Source organism: Zootoca vivipara, chromosome 2 (genome assembly GCF_965207765.1).
Source record: "Zootoca vivipara chromosome 2, rZooViv2.hap1.1, whole genome shotgun sequence".
Lineage (NCBI taxonomy): Eukaryota > Metazoa > Chordata > Lepidosauria > Squamata > Lacertidae > Zootoca > Zootoca vivipara.
Window position 1 is genome coordinate 52,935,138 of NC_142584.1, and position 21,009 is coordinate 52,956,146.

Below are 21,009 nucleotides of genomic sequence, written 5' to 3' on the forward strand. Positions count from 1 at the left end.
TTTAGAGCACAATCAACAAACTAATTAGGTGGGTCTGGTCTTGCTGAGGCAGCACATCTAAAGTAGCTTATAAACAAAAGGGTCAGTCAGCCGATTATAGTTTTAGTAAAGATTCAAACACATTTCTCCCTTTTGTGTGGTTTAGTTCCTTCATGCAGTGTATCAAAGACTATCATTTTCAGGTCCAAGCCCTCCTTGATTAGTTCATGTGCTGCAGTATTTCAGATATGTTGTCTGGTTGTTGTTGTTTTTCTTGCCAAAGGTGTGTAAGGTTTGTTTATCTTATTTATTTGTTGCATTTGTATCCTGCCTTTTCACCAAATGGTGCTCAAGGCTGCTAACAGCAAAGGCAAGTGTTGCAAGTATTGTGTTTCTTGGTATCCACCATAGGAGTCTACTCCTAGGGCAGGCACCCCCAAACTTCGGCCCTCCAGATGTTTTGGACTACAATTCCCATCATCCCTGACAACTGGTCCTGTTAGCTAGGGATCATGGGAGTTGTAGGCCAAAACATCTGGAGGGCCACAGTTTGGGGATGCCTGTCCTAGGGTCTGATGTCCCTTTGCTGCCCCCATAAAATATTTGAGGGGGCTGAAACCCACCCAGAGTTGATGGGCATTGGCATTCAAATGGTGTTCGTGTGCTGGGTCTTGCAATCAATTATAGTGACAGACTGTTCTTGGCTCATCCAAAGAGATGTTCATGCAAGATCTGGAGTGGGGTTTCTATCGCCAGGTGTGACTGGCTCTCCCAAGTGCAGGAGTTGATCCACCCAATTAAGTCTGTGGATTGCTAGATCAAGGCCTTTGATTGAGCTTTTATTGACAACTGATTCCTCTGTTCTTTCTACTTCAGTCACAAGAATTGTTTGTTTGGAATTGGATGGGAAACTACAACAGTAAGGCCATCATCATTGACTTTCTCATTGGTTTTACAGTATTAATTTTGGAGAAATGGGCTGAGTAATGCAGTCTCCTTTTTGGCTGCTACTCAGAAGCAACTGTGAACATATTAGAAGATGAGGGGAAGCATAAAACAACTCCCAAAGCACATATTATCTTTTCATCTTCCCATTTTTGGATTGTCTTGGTTTTGCGATTTGGCTTGTCTGAGACAGAGCTTTCTTATAAACTTGTAATACTGATTCTGGCTGTTGCCTAGGAACATTTCTCTGGTCTTTTGGGGCATTCATATTCTAATCATAGCTCTCTGGCAAAACCTTGTTTACTTCCTTTCCAGGCAGTGTCAATGACACAGCCTTCAAAGGTTTTGGTTTTATGTTTATAACTTGTCTTTCATTTATGCTTTAGAGAGGGTGGGTGTGAGGAACATATTAGCCCTAGGCAATTTTCATTAAGAATACAGACTGCCAGCTGAAGTGATTGGATAGTCCTTAATTCACATTTTGTATTTTGATAGTAAACGAAGCAGGCTTGAAATAAGTCACTCACCTGGCTTCCTTTGGTGAGGAGGAACAGACTTCAGAGGACTGTGAAGAGAAGCTTCTGTAAAATGGAAAAGATCTAGTTCTTTTCTCCCCACATGGCAAGTGGGGCTGATGCACAGTACTCTTCACGTGGAAGAGCTCTGCTTAGGAAGGAGGGAGCTGAACTGCAACTTCCAGCTTGGGTGGCATGCTAAGAGATACCATAACGTGGCTTCCTGTGTTACACAAATAGGGAGTCCTGAAGTGATTTACTGGAACAGCACCATACAAAATATACAGCTTTGAGTGATGGCTTCAATTTCTGCTAACAAACCCAGTAGGTGTAGATGAGTTTTTAAAATGTTGATGGTGATAGAGGAGTAAACTGTTGTGGTCAGGATATTTTCCTATCCTGAAATCGTGTCTGGAGACTCTCTGTGCTGTTCTTCATATGGTGGAGGAAAAGGGAGCGGGGAGCACAAATGTCTATCAATATGTTCCGTAAAAAAGATGAAATCATTTTGAAAAGCGAGCTTGAAAAGCAGAGTTCTGTCACAGCCAAGAAAGCTGTTTTTGGTGTTTCTTCTCTTGCCTTCTAAAATAAAGGGGGTGTGTGCTTAGTCTTTTGAAAGAGGACATTAAAATGCTTGAGTTGGTCTTAAGTTGAACAACAAGATAATCTTTTGTTTAGTAATCTTGGAGAGAAGTCTCAAGGCTTCAAGTCCTCCACTGGAATAAATTTTAAAATTGGCAGCCAGTGAAGGTTTTCATAAACACTTAGCTTCTGTAGACTGTTCTGCCTGGTGGAACATCAGGACAGGATTTAAGCGGGTGGGAACGGAGAAACTCAATCCAGAAATACCAGTGTTTGTACATTTCCTACTCTCAGTTAACCTCCATATAGTTTTGAGGGAATAGAAGCCTACCCCAGTTTTCACATAAGTAGACCCACAGGGTAGGTCCTTCTAGGACATTGCTACAAATTGTTACCTGCCCATGACAGTGATCTTTATCCACAGACAAAATTTCCTCACTATACCTCAGGCAGACATGTAGGTCCTCTTCTAATCCTCTTTCTGTACTCCGAATAGTATGATCAGTACTCCGAAATACTAGGCTTTAAATAAATAGCACCTGCCCTCATGCACATGCTTATAACTCCATTTAGTGGCTGGAGGAGCGCAAGGCGGCATTAGGGGTGTGACCTACAGCCATGGAACTTTTCTCAACTTGGTCATAGCCTGCCTTTGGTGTAGAAAGGAACACCTTGCCCTCTAATAATAGTGACATATAAGCAAAGGTGCAGACAGTCAGCTACCAAACCCACTCTTTAAACCGCCGGCTCAAACAGTAACTATCCCACTATACAGTAAATGGAAAGTGTGGAAAGACCCCAAGATACCACCGTAACAAGAAAATCTGGTGTGGTTGCAGATGGCAAGGTGAGTGATGTGCAGCCCTCAACCCCCCCCCCCCCCCGCTTCAGGAGTGCGGGTGAACAAAGCTGCTTATGGCAGATTCAAAGGAAACAGATCAAGGCTCCCAAAGCTGCTCCCCTTGGCTAACACGATTCAGATGCAGGAGACTTTAGAAAATGAAAGGATTAAGAAGTAATAAATAAAACATGCGAATTTGTCTCTTCCCTCCCCCGCCACTCCTTTGCACAGTGAAAGCCTTCGGATCCGATTGTGTGTTGGTTTTCCTTTTGAAATGGCTTCACAGTTGAAGCCTCCTGTCTCTTTAAGACGATTCCTTGTTAGATCAGGGAGAGTTTCTCTCTCTCTCCCCCCCCCCCGCCCGCTTTTTCTGATGCTTGACTATAATTACCAGTATGTCTGGAATGTGGCATATAAAAACATAATAAACCTCTGTGTGGGCAGTGCTAGGATTGCTTCTGTGACTAGGGAGTCTGCTTGGCTTCAAGGGAAATGGTAGTGTGTTTATGGCTTTTATATTTTTCACCCCCAGTCTCCAGTTTCTGCGAACTTCCTTTCAGAAAACCCCTGCTAAATAATAGCATTCTCTTTTCTCTCCCCCCACCCCCCTGCAGAATGAAGAGAAACGGAATCTCGCCCTGGGAGGCCATGTTGGATTTGACAGTCTTCCTGATCAGCTTGTCAGCAAATCTGTAGCGCAAGGCTTCAGCTTCAACATCCTCTGTGTGGGTGAGTCAAGTGTGCACTGCAAAGGAGAAAAGCACTTGGGCAAAAACAACACGTAGAAGAACCCCAACTTGTTAGAAGAGCCGGTCGCTTGGTGGAAGAACACGGGCTCTGTATGCACGCAAGGTCCCAGGCTCAATCCCTGGCGTCTCCAGTTAAAAGGGCCAGGAGAGATCTCAGCCTAAGATCTTGCCTCATCTACTCTGACAGTAGCTCTCCTAGGCTAGATGGACAAAGAATTTGACCTGGTGTAAGGTAGCTTCTTGTGTTTTTCAGGCACTGTTTTCACACCACAGCCTTCTGCCCATGGTGGCAGGGGCCCGTTGAGACTGGACTAGTGGAGTCGAAAGCAGGGAGCCCTAGCAGTAGGTGGAGTCAGAGCCAATGACAGGCTGAGCTACCCTCCTTCCTGGTCTGGTTGTAAGGAAGAAGGCAGGCAGGCAGGCAGGCAGGCAGGTAGGTGGGGACTGAGTGAAAGCAGGCTGAGTTTGGCAGGTCACTTCCCCATTGCCTTAATAGAGCAGTCCCAACACCTTATACCAGGGGTGTCAAACTCAAATTCATCGGGGGCCGCATCAGCAGTTTGGTCACCCTCAAAGGGCCGGTTGTATCTGTAGGACTATGTGTCCACTCTTTATTATCAAATTATTGTCACTGCATTCAATTATTACTGTTTTTTGTAATAATGTAAGTAATAACTACCTCTGAAAGCAGAAACATAGTCAGAATAATGGCAAGTAGATATTCAAATGTACAATTATTGTACAATTTATTGAAAAATGATTTTTGGTAACTGCACTGGGTGGTGGAGGCTCGCTAGGGTTTCATGCAGGAGCTTTGCAGAGCTACTAGTACCTGGAGATGCTGGGGTCCTTCTGCATGCAGGACAGCTGTTCTGCCAGTGAGCCACCACCCTTCACCAAAGGGACTGGCTGAGGTTGACTCACTGGAGCTGCTCTCCTGGTTCCAGGGTTTAAGGGCCAGAAGTATAAAGCAGCATCCTATGTTTCTGAGGAGAGGGAGAGGGAGGGGAGGGGAGGGAGGGAGGAAGGGAGGGAGGAAGGAAGAAAGAAAGAAAAGAGGGAGCAGGAGGGAGAGAGGAAGGAAAGAGGGGAGAGAAAGAAGAGTAGGAAAGAAGGAAGGGAATAAAGAAGGAGAGAAAAAGAAAGAGGGAGAGACAACAAAGATAAAGAAGGGAGGAGAGGGAAAGAAAGAATAAGAACGAGAGAGAGGAAGAAAGAAAGGGAAGGGGGGGGTCGCCGCCTTGATTCAGCGCCAGAAAAGAGCATGAAGGGACCCAGGGGCAAAAAGCATTTCCCGTGCAGCGTGAGGCAGCCGGTGTCCGTTTTAGGAGACGTGCGTAAAGCCTCAGAGTTGCACGTTCATGAGGCTGAGCCGCTGCTGAGCTCACGTTCATGAGGCTGAGCCGCAGCAGGAGGAGGAGGAGGTGAGGCAGGAGGAGGCGGAGGCGGCGGCTTGTCGGGTCTGTGCCCGGCAGCGCCATACGGAGAGTCCCAAGCCTCTGGGACGCAGCAGTGCTCTGTAGCACTTTGAGTCCTCCTCCTCCTCCACGCGGTGCTGCTGGGTGCTTTGTCTGTGCTGCTGCTGCAGCAGCAGCAGCCGTTTCCAGGCGCCGAGCCGTGGCAGGAGGATTCAAAGTGCTACAGAGCACTGCTGCGTCGCAGAGGCTCGGGACTCTCCGTGCAGCGCTGCTGGGCGCTGACCTGGCAAGCTGCCTCCTCCTTCTCCTGCTGTGGCTCAGGGCGCTCCACGCAGCGCTGCTCCGGCCGCCTTTCTACCCCCCCCCAGGCCCCAGCTGTTTGTCGGCGCTTTGTTGGCGCGGCGCTTCAGCAGCAAGGTCCCACTGCTGGGTCCCGCTGGCTGGGGCGCTCGGCGGGCCACATGACGAGGTCTGGCGGGCCGGATTTGGCCCCCGGGCCTTGTGTTTGACACCTGTGCCTTATACCATGGCTGATATGCAGAGCTGAATCTCCCAAAATTGAGATATAATATGCTTTGTTGAGGCAAGGCTAAAACTACTAATAGGATTTCAACACCATTGAGTGGGGTAAGGGCTTTGCTTGCTTTCTATATGATTGGGTTTCCTGTCATATTGATGAAGGCCGTGACCTATACATTGCTTTCACAACTGTGAAAAAGTCACTTTAAGAAGCTGGATTTTCAGGTAGCTTGCATTTCTAATGGCTGGACCTGCTCCTACGAGATTCAACCATTGGTTAGAATAAAACTCAATGAATACAGGATTGGGGGGCTTGCACCATATGTTGTTGCCAAAGTATTGGCTTGCTTACTTGCCTTCTCCTCCATAGTTTGATAGAGCATTGAAGTTATGGTGGTTAGATTGGAATCGGATTGGAATAATTTGCTTCTGGCAATGATAATTGGGGCCTTTGATCTTTGTTTTAATTTTTGAAACATGCATATGATTTCTGGGGAACAGGTTTTGGTCTCCAGAAGGCAACCTACAAGGCCAAATTCTTGCTTTTCTTTTTGCAGATTTAGCTGCAGCAAAAATTCCATAAATGCTTACTGTGCTAATTATAATTTTTCCCAGTCCATTCTGGCGAGTATTGGAAAATACTTTTAAATACATTGTAATATGTGCTCATGGCTTCTGTTTCGTAAAATAGCTCAGGAGAGAATTTAATATACTCCAGGTCTCTACTGAGAGCTATAGGTGTGTACAAAAACTTGTATGTGATTTTGTCACACTCATTGGTATGTTTCCCCCTTCTCCCCTTCGCATCTTTCTAATCAACTAAGTTATTTAACCAGGGAAACATCATTTATTTTCTGTACTAGAACAAATGGTGCGCAATTGATCATAATTGTGGTGGGACTTAAAGAAACAGAGCGATGGAATCAGGATATTTCTATCCTTATTATTGGAATAACCTGTAGTTTTAAAGGTTGTTCAGACCTCCAAGGCCTGCTTTTCTGAGCCTGTAGCTGCATCGTACTTGGATATAATAATAATAAATTTTAATTTATACCCCACCCTCCCCAGTGAGAGCCAGGCTCAGGGCAGCTGACATTAATGTGCTTTCAGAAAAGAAGAGTTTGACCTTGATTTTAAGGAAACCCCCAATAATGCTGAATCCCTTTTTCTGTTCTCCATTCACCGCAGATTAATGTAACAAAATAATGATGATCGACACTGACTCTGACAGGCAGACTAAGCATATACTATAGTTGCGTAGGCAGCATTATGGGCAAGCAGGAAGGATTAAGGCTAAAGGCCATAAATCAAAAGAAATATATAAAGACCCTTTCTGCAGCTTGGAATGTCTTGATAGAATCTCAGTTACTAATGGGACTGGGCCAGCCTCGAAAGCTTTTTGTTAACTCATGTTTCAAAATATACCCACACTTCATTGCCTCTCTGACAAAACAGCTCCACTATTTCACAAGCTTGGGTAGCCGCCAGCCATAGCCAGGAGCAAGTATTCCCTGATTCACTTCCCACTTGCACTGCCAGCTCTCCTTGCAACACGTCCTTGCATCATACACCAGCCCAGGGGTTTCTGGTGCTCTGCCATCTGTCAAATATCCAGACTAGATTGAAATTATTACACTATTCCACACTGATTCATGATCTCTCAAGGGGGGTTTGCCCATAATTAGAAGATTGGAAGTTTCCAGAACATTGCGGAGAGATCGTGTTGACATTCTGTAAACCTTTCCCTTATTAGTCTTTACATCTTGCTGCTCTTTTCAGTTTTATGTCTGGAAAAGCAGTGCTAGCCCATGGCTGCTTAGCAGCACAGAGGATTGAACTTTAAAAAAAGGTGACATGTTTATAGAAAGGATATTGCCTCATGCTATTAATACTGCCTTTTGCTCCTAAAACAAAGGAAGTGGGTGGGAGACACCATCTGCGTTATAACAGAAATTGAGGAGTTGCACATACGGAAGGTTTGTTTTGTTTGTTAGAAGCCTTTGGGGAGAAAGTTGTAGACAAGTCAAAGGGTCTTTACTGCAAACTCCCTGAAATCCATTTGCTCTGAAATCATGAGAAATAATTAGCGGAGGGAAAGACAATGATGCACCTCCTTATTTCTGGAATTTTTCAGGTGAAACTGGCATTGGGAAGTCAACGTTGATGAACACACTCTTCAATACAACATTTGAGACTGAAGAAGCCAGTCACTATGAGCACGCTGTTCGCTTGCGGCCACGGACTTACGACCTGCAGGAGAGCAACGTCCACCTGAAATTAACCATTGTAGATGCTGTGGGGTTTGGGGATCAGATAAATAAAGATGAAAGGCAAGTCACTTTCCGATTTGGTGCAGAAAAGCCTGCAGTGCTTCGATGTGTAAAAGAATGTAATTTCTTGGGAATACGCTGGGCCTCATATGAGATTGCCCATGCATAATGGTATCGGCTGCTTTGGGCGGCCTTCGCCAACCTGGTTCCCTCAATATGTTTTGGACTACAACTTCCATCAACCTTAGCCAGCACATTCATTTTGGACTGCAACTCCCATCACTGGCTGGGGCCAATGGGAGTTGCGGCCCACAACATCTGGAGGGCACCAGGTTAGCAATGGGAACCTTTGGACACAACAGTTGACTAAGCTTATCCCATTCACAGTTGGACTTGGTGGGACACTATGTACTGAATGTTGACCCTGAACCTCTGGCCTTTGGACATACCAGCTGTATTGATTACTCAACTCGGTGGGTTACACCTAGGTTGATGCTTGAGGTGCTGTTCCTCCCTTCCATTAACTGCTTCTGCCTATCCTCCCATTGCTCTAAGCAGTAAGCTAATTGGTTCTTAAGTTTTGCCCTGGCTCATTTGCAAAATGGCAGCTGCTGTGTCTCCTCCAGAGTGAGGGAAATAACAATTTGGAGGAAGGAATCCTAGGTCCATAATGGCACTGAGCATCAACAGGAGAGGGCCCTTTCAGTCATGCTTGTGGGCTTCCCAGAAGCATCTGGACGTTCACTGTGAGAAACAGGATGCTGAACTAGATGGACCTTTTAACCTGCTCCAACAGGGCTGCTCTTCTCTTCTTGAGCAGATGATAAACAATCAGTGCTTTCTCTGTTCCTTTGTGACCCTATCACTTTGCATGTAGCCCCCACCCCTCTCTGGCCTCCATTCTTAGAAACAAGTAGCCGAGGACAGTTGATGTCTGAGTAAAAGAGGCATAATTTAATGCAGACTTGGACCCCCCTCCCATGCACTTTTTCTTCTCCCACACTTTTTTTAAAACCCCGGTAATCTTTTTTTAGGCTGCGAAACTGAAAACACTTCTTTAAAACTTCAGTGTTTTAGTTTGTAAGGATCAAATCTCTTACCGAATTTTTACTTTTCAGGGTAGCTCATGGTTTTCCTCAGCCGTGAGGAAACGAGTTGCAAAATAAATAAATAAATACCCACCAGTTGGGACCTTATGGTGAAGGGTGGGTAATGAATTGAGTAAATGCCTCTCAAATATTTATTGTATTATACATTAATTATGTATTTCTTAGTTATATTTGTATCCTGACCTTCATCCGGGGAGTGTGGAGCAGTATTTTAGTCTTGCGACCACTCTGTACGGTTGGTTCAGCTGACAGATGGTGACTAACCCAACTAACTCTGTGAACTCCGTAAATGAGCTGCCATTGGATGCTCACTTGACATATGAACAGTTTGAACATCCTTGATTATAACTCGTGTGTAGTGAGTAACTGTGGTTTCATGTTATCACTTCTGCTTTATAACAAAGTTATCAAGTTCAGCTCATCAGCGTTAACACCCCTCCCCCAAGAAGTGCTTTTGGCCTTATTTCCAGTTTCACTTCTTGTGTGTGCACCACGTTCTGCCTAATTTTAGCTTTACCTCATGAGGTAACCTGTCATCAGTTAGCACTAAAGGTTTTTAACATCTCTTGCACTGAATTCTGATCAAAGCTTGGCAGATGGGGGAGACGGGGCCATTCCTTTTGCAGATGCTTCGGCTCTAAACAGCATCCTTGAAAGTGCCCAGTCATTCTTTGTTAACTTTAGCATTCAGGTTGCTAATGGAATTCGTTTTTAGTTACAGGCCGATAGTAGATTACATTGACACGCAGTTTGAAAACTACTTACAAGAAGAGCTCAAAATCCGGCGTTCCCTCTTTAATTATCATGATACAAGAATCCATGTCTGCCTTTATTTCATCACTCCAACTGGTCACTCGCTGAAGTCCTTGGATCTGGTAACCATGAAAAAGCTGGATAGTAAGGTATGTGCTTTACTTCACACGTCCTACGAGCATTGACTTTCAATTAAGTACAGTGGTGCCTCGCAAGATGAATTTAATTCGTTCCGCGAGTCAATTCGTTTTGTGAAAAAAATCATCTTGCAAATCGCAGTTTCCCATAGGAAAGCATTGAAATTTCTTTTTTTGCCCATAGGACGCATTAATTAAATTTCTATGCATTCCTATGGGAAACCTCGATTCGCAAGACGAATTTTTCGCAAAACGAATTCGTCTTGCGAGTCACCATCAGATCGCAAGACGTATTTGTCTTGCGAAAAATTCGTCTTGCAGGGCATTCGTCTTGCAAGGTACCACTGTACAAGCTTTGGGTGGCACCTTCAACCACCAATCACTCTGTAATTTAATTTATTTGCTTTAGTTTTCTGGGCGCTATTTAGAGATTGTTTTAAAATATTAAGTGGCATAGAAACAGTCTAAAATAAATAAATAAATAAATAAATATAAATGTTTCCTCAATTCTTCTGCCAAGGAGGTAAAAGTTTCCCTGTTCTTAGCAGTTGCCTTAGACACGATCCTTCCCACTTCATCACACTCATTCCAGGCCACTTCAGCGTTATAAAATTTGTTGTTGTGAATGTCTCTCTTTGAGCAGTCCAGAGTGCTGCCAGTGCTGAGATATGCATGGTTTGGGGAAATGGGTTAGGGGAAGGAAATCCTGTGGGCTCATGGAGTTTATGTATCACTGTTTTGATTAAAGTAAGACAGCCGTGACTATTGTGTGTGGAAAACAACTTAACAGAAGTTATAAGATGGTCAACGCAGTAAATCAGTTTGTGTTAACGGCAGTTGTTCTGATGCAGTAGTCATTGGGATACATTGTTCTGGTGAGTTCATTAAGGCAGCAACCGTTTGTGGCTGTATCCAGATGTAGACCATCTTAGCAATGCTGAGAATTGCTTCCATACAGCATGTGCCAGCCAACTCTCCTCCTAGCTGATGGCTAGGTGTGTGATGTTCAAAGTGAAAATGCTGAAGTCCATGCTGTGAGGAGAGCTTGAGGCAGAGTGCAAAGGTCATTCACGTGAAAGGATTCGTATTTCAAAACAAAAAAGTTCACATTTTTATTGGGTGGCCTTTTTAACTTTAAGAATGTAAAACATTTTGAATGACCAAATGATGCACTTTGCTAAGGATTAATTAGAACACTGCATCTGCTGAGGAATAGAAATGAGTCCCCCACTTATATATTTTGGCTCCATCAGCTTGAACCCTGAGCTGCATATGCTGAGCTTTGCCCACTACTTTTGTGTGTTGCTGTTTGGAGGCTATCCTTTATCCACACACCCCCACCCCCAGAAACCTCTTCTGACACTGGCAGAATCCTTAATCCTGCATGCATAGATATTTGATCAGATGCATATGTGTATAATGCTCAAGTATGCATATGTAATAGAAAAAGAGAGCGAGAGAGAATCAGTCCCAAGTAAACATTAAGGCCTGGTTGATAGCTCCAGTTTAGTCTTTGTTGGCATATGAAGTGAGTATTTAAGATACCAAGATCTCAAAGCATGGGGCTGATAATAAAATAGTAGAAATAACAAGTAGAAAGACAAGTGGATTGTGTGCTTCCACTGCAGAACTTCGTCATGTTTTGCTCTCTTTCATTACAGCTCACAGGCGCATAAATATTAATATAATAATAAACAGTACGTTTCTGGTGGCCAGAGAGGTATCCTAATTTTTCAGAATGGGGTGCCTTGGAAAAGAAAATGTAATGATTAAGTGTAGTCTGAACCTCAGAACCCAGTTCTGTGGGATGCGTAGGAAATAATGCTCTCAATTTCCAACTCGCTCTGTGTCCCGTTCCGAGAGCTGCTCCTGATTCAGATGTGGCTTGGATACTACATTGGCTTGAGATCAAACATCTGCTTAGCAAAGATGTAGGCATCAGAACTGGCTATGCATTGATGGGGAGGGGGGCAGCTGTTAAACAACTCTGCAATGTCAGCATGGTGATGTCAGACACTGGGTAGACTGTCTGGGTTTCCTGTGATATTAATGTATCTTGTTCATCCAAATGACTTCACCAGGCTTTTCCAGGGCGGAGGATCATTCTCCGCAGTTCGCTCTCCCATCATGCACTGGGGTGCAGCTGAAGTCATAACCAAAGGATCTGTTGCCTACTTTATCTGATTACTTCCAGACAGGCAAAAATGGTCTTCAAAGCTGAATTACTACATTAAATAATAGATGCCTGAGATTGCACCATGTCTAGCCGTTCATATCTCAACACACACAAGTTAAAAGTATCCACCCCTGTCTCATTTACCACTTTATCTTAATGTAGCATACATTTTGGCACAGTAAAGTACAGCTATGTTTTGGGAAACCACCTGTTTCTAAAAGGGCTTTTATGATATATGGATGTTTTATTATGTTGGCTTCAATATTTAGCATGCTGATGTTGCATATCTTTAATCTCATTCCATGCTTGTTCTTTCCTTGTGGTGGCTTCACCTGATAATTCAGAAGAGAGATTCTGGCTTTGTTTCCAGCTCTGGAAATGGGATTGGGAGTAAAGGTCAAGAAGATGCACTTTTGGATGCAGTTTGGGGAGGACAGATTGATTACCTGTGGGAATATTTAAGAGAAGTCCCAAGATAATGAAAAGTTGTCCAGCTTGCTCTATAATTCACAATATAGCGATGGGAGATGGTGGCTGGGCTCCAAAGAACTGAGTGGGCTTGTACAATTGGCTTGGGTCAGCCAAGTGGCATATTTTACTCTCTTCAGCAGCTGACTCCCAAGCTAGATCATAAACTGCTCTTCCAACACTGCTTTCTTTTCCAAAGCAGTTCGCACTGAAGGAGTGGGGGAAGCTGCTGTTTAAGGAAAAACAAGCCTAAAGCCTCCTTTGGGTGACTAGACTAGTTTTGCAGTTATTTTAATCCAGGCCAGTACTGACAACTGTGTCTTCTCGATGACCCTGACAGGGCTTTGTTGCAGCAAAAGAGCAATAAGCCATGCACCTGCCAATTCAATGCAAACTGAATTTGCTGGGAACTTTGTTCTATAGGCAGACATGGAAAAGCCATTGTCACTCAAGTACCTGTGTGTTGGTGGGAACACCAGGTATTCAACTTTAGGCTCAATTTCCCTGAAGTTGCCTGGCTTGCTTTTTCATGCTGCTTTCTTAGAGTGTGCTATTGTGTTCTTTTTGGAACACACATCCATGCTCCCCCCACCCCTTTCTCATAAATTCACCTTTTTTTAAAAATCAGCACCTCTGCATTTCTTCAAGCTAATTGCTGGAATTGGTGAATGCATGGTTTAGCAATTAGGTTTAAGAAATAACAACATTTTAATTGGCTGCCAGCTGCTTTTAAATTCCATTTGTTCACAAAGCCTGCCAGGAAATTAAAGCAAAGGGAGGCTTAGATCTAAAGCACATCATGCTCTTTTCCAACAGTAGCAGCCAATACCTACAACCTGTGTAAAGTCTTACCTGAGGCAGGGAGCTCCCAGAGTTGCACCCAAGAGGTTCAAGGGGCTGCCATGGAATGGAAGTATTATACACACACACCGTGTGTTTTCTGTTTGTATGGAGGGGGTTATGAATCCCAGCCAAAATCTTTTTTCATTTGCCTCTTGAAAGCAAAATACTGTTATCACATTGACTTCACTTGGCAGGGCCGGCTCTAAGGGAAGGCTGGGTGGCGCAGGGCCCCCAGGGGGGCGTCGCGTGGCGGGCTATGCCTGCCCACCAGTCACGGCGAGAAACGGGGGGGGCCGCCAGAGCGATCTCCGCACCACGGCGCCCGGGTGCCCAACATGCTGAAGACAGCCCTGTCACTCGGAATAGTCCCCCCCCCCCCGTTTTACTTTGAAGGCCCTAATCATACTACATTAATAATACTTGGAAGAATAATGTAAATTTCCTCGGATATCTGAATGCAAGAGAATACACTGTGGCCAAGGGTGGCTTAATGCTCAATGCTGGAGTGGCAACACTTGCTAGTTCAACTGTTTGATGTGACAGACTTGCATGCACAATGCTAAGCAACATTATGCTCTTAGCTGATACGTCAGACAGCTTGTATTCAGCTAATGTTTACTCAAGTGTAGACCTATTGAAATGAATGAACATGGCTAACTTAATTAATTTTAACTATGCACACTACTAGGAGGTTTTGAAAGCATTCTGGGTGAATTGGTGGCAACGGGATATTAAAGGAGAGCGGAGACCTAATTGAATGTGCTTATACAAGTGAGGTTGGGGAGCCCACTATCCCTAACACAGTGCAATTAATGACAGGCCTCGAAAACTCTTTAGGGGGGAAAATACTTCCATTGGTTTTATTTCTTTTGCAGGTGAACATTATCCCTATAATTGCCAAAGCTGACACCATTTCCAAGAGTGAGTTGCACAAGTTTAAGATTAAGATCATGAGTGAACTGGTTAGTAATGGAGTCCAGATCTATCAGTTCCCCACGGATGATGATGCTGTGGCTGAGATTAACTCTGTGATGAATGTGAGTAATGTGCTTACTACAACAAGTTTTTATAGTTTTGTATTGATAGCAGTGACGTATCAAAACTGAAGATTGTGTGAACTGGTAGGCTCAGTTTGTAGTAGTGCTTTGGTGCTATTATTCCTCCCATTTCTCAGTGGAGCACTCCTTGTTGTATAAGGAAGCAGTGGGATCTTGTTGGGCTGGCTATCATCATATACAGCGGTACCTCTACTTACGAATTTAATGCGTTCCGAACGCACATTCGTAAGTAAAAAAAATGTCAAATCCCATAGGAATGCATTGGGAGAAAAAATTCGTAAGTCGAAGCAACCCTATCTAAAAATTCGTAAGTAGAAAAAATCCTATCTAAACCGCATCCAAGATGGCGGACGGAGCTCTGTTCGTAAGTAGAAAAATTCGTAAGTAGAGTTATTCGTAAGTAGATGTACCACTGTACAATAAATGCTCATGGGCATTGCCAAAATTACTTAGTACTTTCCCAGTAAATAGAAAGGTGAAATGTGGTACGCATACAGTCCTACACAATTACCTGAACTGGACACTCTTTTTAAAATGCCTCTTGCTTAATCTTGCACTATGGTCTACTTCATAACTGCAGACAGCACCAGACAGAGTAGAGATATGAAACATTCCTTTCACACTCAACTTTGGAACAGGGAGTGAACTTGCAATGCTGTCTCTAAACATGCTGTGTATGTGACAGGATCTACAAGTTGCCTCTTCACACACTTGAATAAGCTGTGGATTGTGGAAGCTGAGTGAGTGGAAATACTAGACACCCAGAGTGCTTTTCTTTCTCTCACCTTGAGTTGTGTCCATATAAAGACCCTGTTGGATGAATCAATATGATTACTTGCATATCTCAGATTTTAAAGGTCATAGAATCATAGAGTTGGAAGAGATCACAAGGGCCATCCAGTCCAACCCCCTGCCAAGCAGGAAACACCATCAAAGCATTCTTGACATATGCCTGTCAAGCCTCTGCTTAAAGACCTCCAAAGAAGGAGACTCCACCACACTCCTTGGTAGCAAATTCCACTACCGAACAGCTCTTACTGTCAGGAAGTTCTTCCTAATGTTTAGATGGAATCAGGTTGTTGAGGCAAAACCTGTTGCTTGGGCAGTAGCTTGCCTACAGTTATTTATTGAGGTGAAATGGTCAGGATTCACCCCATGAGTCCTGTCTGTGGAAGCCCTGAGCATGCGATGTGATAGTATACATCTGAGCAATGAAGAGTCAGGTGGGATATGGAATATATAATCTACCCAAAAGCATTCTTTTTGGCAAAGGTGATTCATGGAGAAAGTGACTGTGTGAAATCTTCAGTTCTTGGTTTATAGTTGAAAATGCTAGGGGTTTTGTTTTTGTTGAAGTGTAACAGCGGAAGATTTTTCACAATGAGTTTCTGCCTTTGCAGTTCTGCTGCCAGCAAAAATGCCAGTACCACAGACGTGGCAAATGTGATTCTGTGCTCTGAGGAGTTGAACTGAGGCTGAGGGCGCAAATGACGTTTTATATTTTGCATTGAATTCCATGGTTATGTGTCATTTTAGGCTCATCTGCCGTTTGCTGTTGTAGGAAGCACAGAAGAGGTAAAGGTTGGAAATAAAATGGTGAGGGCTCGGCAATATCCTTGGGGTGTGGTACAAGGTAAGTCAGAAGCCAAGCCTCTTGACAGCGTTGTGTAGACTTTCCTTGGTTGCTTCCTGCTCTTGTATGGGCTGTAGTCATCAATATTCGTACTCGGAGTAAACCCTTTGAAATGAATGGACATGACTAATGGACCATTAATTCCAGTAGGCCTACCCAGAGTATGACTAACCCAATGGGTTTACTAATGTTCAGTTTTATGCCAAAGTCAGCTTGCCCTCAGCTCCAGGGAATGTCACAGTCCTAGTTCCTATAAAAGTCTTTCATAAGGAACATTCCTATCATGTCACCTTTAGAGGACAATGTCACCTTTAGAGGACAATTAGGTTTTTTTCCTCATTGTGCTTGGCACCATCTAATTTTTAGCACCTGACAGTTTGTTTTGATGGCTGTTCTCTGTTTTCATTGCTAGGCTGGTATTTTACTGTGTCACTACATGTATTTATTTTTTTTACTGATTTTTTTTGTCAGTTGCAGTATCTGTGGAAATGTTCCCAAGGGGGGGGGGGACTTGAAAAGCACACAAGAAAAATATGCATGCTGATCTGGCAAGGCTCTGTGGTGTTTTATTTTACTTTTGTTTTCATAAGCTGATTTTTCCAACAACAAAGTTGAGCTGAAAGTGGTTCCCAAAGATAGCAAAGTGTATTAAAAACGGATGCTGTTGTTCTTTTTTTTCATTTATTAATTGCTTCCTATGAAGCATCCCAAAGTGATTTTACAATACAATTAATGCATTTATAAAGCAATTGCATATATACATTAAAAATAAATTATATATAAATACAAAAACAATTAAACAATACTTCAGGTGATCTATTAATATAAATCAAAAGCAGATGGTAATAATGCAATAAATACATCAATACACAACTAAAATACAGTTGAATACAAGGATGCAAAAACACCCTCATGCTCGCCACAAATTCGTGCTACATACTCACTAAGCTTCTCCTTAAACCAAGGCTTTCAAGCATAGTGGCACCAGTAGTTTTAGAAGACTGTTCCTGATTAAATTAGACAGGCACCTAAAATTCTGGTGTTTATCTGTTAAAAACATTTTTGTTTCATCAGGTATTTTTAGAAAATTTATTCAGTTCATTGTTGGTTCTGTATTTTTTATTTTATGATGTTTTGATTGATTTATGTTACTTTTTTTGGTGTGTACCAACACAATATTTTTGTTAGAAGCTAGTGGTATATAAATACCATAATAAATACATGAAAAACATTTTTTAAAAAACACCAGTTTCACTCAAATAAGTACCAGACACAATCATTTCCTGCTTCCAAATAAACAAGCCTAAAACTATAAATCAGCATAACAATAATATGGATGTTATCCTGCATTCCATATTTATTCATACAGAGGCAGCAATCCAAATGCAGTTGCTAGAGAGTAAGCCCCTTTTGTAGCCAAGGGTGACCTCTGAGTAAATTTGCATAGGATTGTGTTATAAGGTTTGCTAATCGGACGGCACGAAGCTGTCCATCTCTTAGCAGAGGAAACACTCCTTCAATTTTACTTAGAATGTTACACCAACAAAGGAAACCCCAGGATTTTGAGTCAAGTTGGTGTGTATAAACCATGGGTAGGCAAACTAAGGCCCGGGGGCCGGATCCGGCCCAATCGCCTTCTAAATCTGGCCCGCGGACGGTCTGGGAATCAGGTGTTTTTACATGAGTAGAATGTGTCCTTTTATTTAAAACACATCTCTGGGTTATTTGTGGGGCCTGCCTGGTGTTTTTACATGAGTAGAATGTATGCTTTTATTTAAAATGCATCTCTGGGTTATTTGTGGGGCATAGGAATTTGTTCACACACACCCCCAAAAAATATAGTCCAGCCCCCCCACAAGGTCTGAGGGACAGTGGACCGGCCCCCTGCTGAAAAAGTTTGCTGACCCCATGGTATAAACCATCCATTTTTTCACAATGGCTACGCTCCTTCTCTTCGTTTGCTCAGTTGAGAATGAAAGCCACTGTGACTTTGTAAAGCTGCGAGAGATGCTGATCCGTGTCAACATGGAAGATCTGCGGGAGCAAACTCATACTCGCCACTACGAGCTTTACAGGCGGTGTAAGCTAGAAGAAATGGGCTTCAAAGATACTGATCCCGACAGCCAGCCATTCAGGTGAGAGAGCATCCTCTCCATTCTTGCTTTCCGCTGGAATACCTGTACAGGTGTGTGAAGGCTTCAAGTTCTGTCGGAATCTGGGGCACTCTTGTAAGCAGGATGACAGTAATGTGTCATGTCCTTAATGCCTCCCCGCCTCCCTCTTTGACACATGCATGCACAGCACATTTACGTAGGTGTAGCTTTATAGCTGCTTTTGTCTTTCGTTGTTTTTCAGCACCTTTTAACGTCTAAGTGATTTGAGGTTTGTATCTTTTGTGTCTTAACCAGCCTTCAAGAAACCTATGAGACCAAGAGAAAAGAATTCCTCTGTGAGTTGCAGAAGAAAGAGGAAGAAATGAGGCAAATGTTTGTGAACAAGGTCAAGGAAACAGAGTTGGAACTGAAAGAAAAGGAGAGAGAAGTGAGTGGCAGAGAATGGAATCTGGATCACAGAGTCATATGGTCAAAAGTAATAGGGGTAGGGGTGTGTGTGTGTGTGTGTGTGTGTGTTCCTATGACACTACAATTATAATATTCCAACACTGAGAAGCAAAGAAAATGAGAACTTCCTTGCTGGATCCAACTTGTCAAATCCAGCATTCTGTCTCCATTGATAAGAGCAGCCAGATCTTTCTGGGAGCTTAGAAACAGGGCATTAAAGGAACATTCATCCTCTGGGGAATGCATTACAGGGTTAGGGCTGCACCCTAATCTGTTTAATCCATTTTTAAAGGCCATCTAATCTATTGCTGTTGACTATACCTTGCAGTAGTATATTCCTTACTTTTTGTGTGTGTGAGAAACTACTGCCGGTTCATCTCATAGGCTGGCTCAAATGTTTATTTTATATGAAGGATGTGGGGGAAAGTCTTCAAACTTCTGGATTCCTGTATTTGAATTTATTAAGATCTACTCCAGGGCTTTCAGTATCTAAAACCTAGATGAAACAATCCCAAAATGACCGCATCCATGTCATACCTCCAGCATTATCTTACCCTAGCTATGAGCTGCTTCTTTTTTTGTAAAACAAACCTTTCAACTACAGTGGTACCTCGTGTTGCGTACCGTCCCCCTTACGAATGCTGCGGGTTACGCGCTCCACTAACCTGGAAGTAGATGCCCCTTGTTGCAACCTTTGCCCTGGGATGCGAGCGGAAGTCGTGCTCTGGCGGCGCGGCAGCAGCGGGAGGCGCCATTAGCGAAAGAGCGCCTCATGTTACGAGCGGTTTCCTGTTACAGGTACCACTGTAATCATGAAGGCATGTTGCCATCTTTCAGGAGCAGACGGGGGCTAATCTTACACATGAAGTCAGGCAAGAGGGTGTCAAGTAATTGTAAACCTTTGTTCTTCAGCTGGAACTAAGGGCCAGGCCATATATTAATGGAGTGGAGGAGTTGCTCTTTTCACTATAGTGGTCCCTCCACTGAGGTCTGTGGAAAGAACCCGTACAAATCAGGCAAATTATTCTTCCTGTGTTCTTCTTCAAGATTATTCTCAATACAGATGTATTGAGAAGCAGAATTAGTCCATCCCACATGGGTCCATTATGTAGATCAGGCATCCCCAAACTTCGGCCCTCCAGACGTTTTGGACTACAATTCCCATCTTCCCCAACCACTGGTCCTGTTGGCTAGGGATCATGGGAGTTGTAGGCCAAAACGTCTGGAGGGCCGCAGTTTGGGGATGCCTGGTGTAGATGTTAACCAGAGCAGCACTTGATCCAGAAGTGACACCCGTGTTTCTCATTAGCGTTTAACTCTGCCCTCTGTGATGACCTATAGGACACACTTGCTTGGATGGTAGTGCCCTGCTGTAGGTCAGGATTGGGTTCTACTTCCTGCAGTGGAGGCGGTGCTGACTGGGTTTCTCCCCCCCCCCTCCTTTGGCCAGCTGCATGAGAAGTTTGAACATCTAAAAAGAATGCATCAGGAAGAGAAGAGGAAAGTGGAGGAGAAGAGGAGAGAGCTGGAGGAGGAGATGAACGCCTTCAACAGGAGGAAAGTGGCAGTTGAAACCCTGCAGTGTCAGTCTCTGCAAGCCACTTCACAGCAGCCACTGAAGAAGGACAAAGACAAGAAAAAGTAAGCAGTTTGACATGAGCTTCACTTTGTTTCCATCCTTTCCTAAGATAAGACATTCACACCCAAGTCAAGTCATCTAAAAATATTGCAACAGATGAGTTATTAATAATAAAAAAAGGTGGTGGGAAGGAATGAGGAGGGGCTCAAGAAGCGGTTTAGATAATTTCCAGAATGATAAAGAAGCTCCAAGTTCCCATTCTAACAGAATAAGGCAAGGGAATGTTGTATAAATTTTAGCCATAGTTTCGCAACCATACCAAAGATTTAAGGAGGGAAAAGACCTCCATCTTAGACTAATGAAGATTGACCCAGTAAATGCTCCTTCTGGCCCCAGGATAGTCTTGTCACTTTTTCTTGAAGTGGATTAGCAATGAAAACGAGCATAAAACAATTTCATACAAAACAACATACATACACAACTAGTATTAATTCTTTGTCTGCTGGCCACCATGGAAGGGAAATAAGAGAGTTCTATATAAACAGATCAGTGTTGTTTTATGTAGTGTTGACATTAAGCATCCCCAATGGGTTTCCTGTTCCATGGGATCTTGAAATGCAGTTGATTTCATTTTTGGTTAGAGTAGGTTCTGTTCTCCATGTAGGTCTACTCATTATAGGGGACAAATTTAATGTTCAGGCTGCATATTCTGTCATACCTCCGCATGAACGTGTCAGACCATTAGCCAATCCAGCCCATTACGCTGAGAAGCAGTGGCTGTCCAGAGTCTCAGGCAGAGATCTTTCCTACACTGCTGTGTGAGATCCTGCTAACTGGAGATCTTACAGATAAAACTGGGAGCCTTCCCTCAGGC

General features: G+C 43.5%; 1 protein-coding gene across 7 annotated transcripts in view; it reads left to right on the top strand.

Moving 5' to 3' along the window:
- Window positions 1–21,009, top strand: part of SEPTIN8 (septin 8) — an 83,860-nt gene that overhangs the window by 41,896 nt on the left and 20,955 nt on the right. For 4 of the 7 annotated variants that reach the window (XM_060271687.2, XM_088663155.1, XM_088663158.1 and 1 more), the window contains 8 exons: window positions 3,477–3,591; window positions 7,683–7,878; window positions 9,643–9,829; window positions 14,180–14,341; window positions 15,899–15,995; window positions 17,962–18,130; window positions 18,404–18,536; window positions 20,007–20,197. In XM_060271687.2, coding sequence (XP_060127670.1) covers window positions 3,477–3,591; window positions 7,683–7,878; window positions 9,643–9,829; window positions 14,180–14,341; window positions 15,899–15,995; window positions 17,962–18,130; window positions 18,404–18,536; window positions 20,007–20,197 — 1,250 coding nt within the window. Of the gene's footprint in view, window positions 1–3,278; window positions 3,358–3,476; window positions 3,592–7,682; window positions 7,879–9,642; window positions 9,830–14,179; window positions 14,342–15,898; window positions 15,996–17,961; window positions 18,131–18,403; window positions 18,537–20,006; window positions 20,198–21,009 lie in introns of those variants that run through there. The other 3 variants (XM_088663156.1, XM_088663157.1, XM_060271686.2) reach the window with 3 other exon arrangements.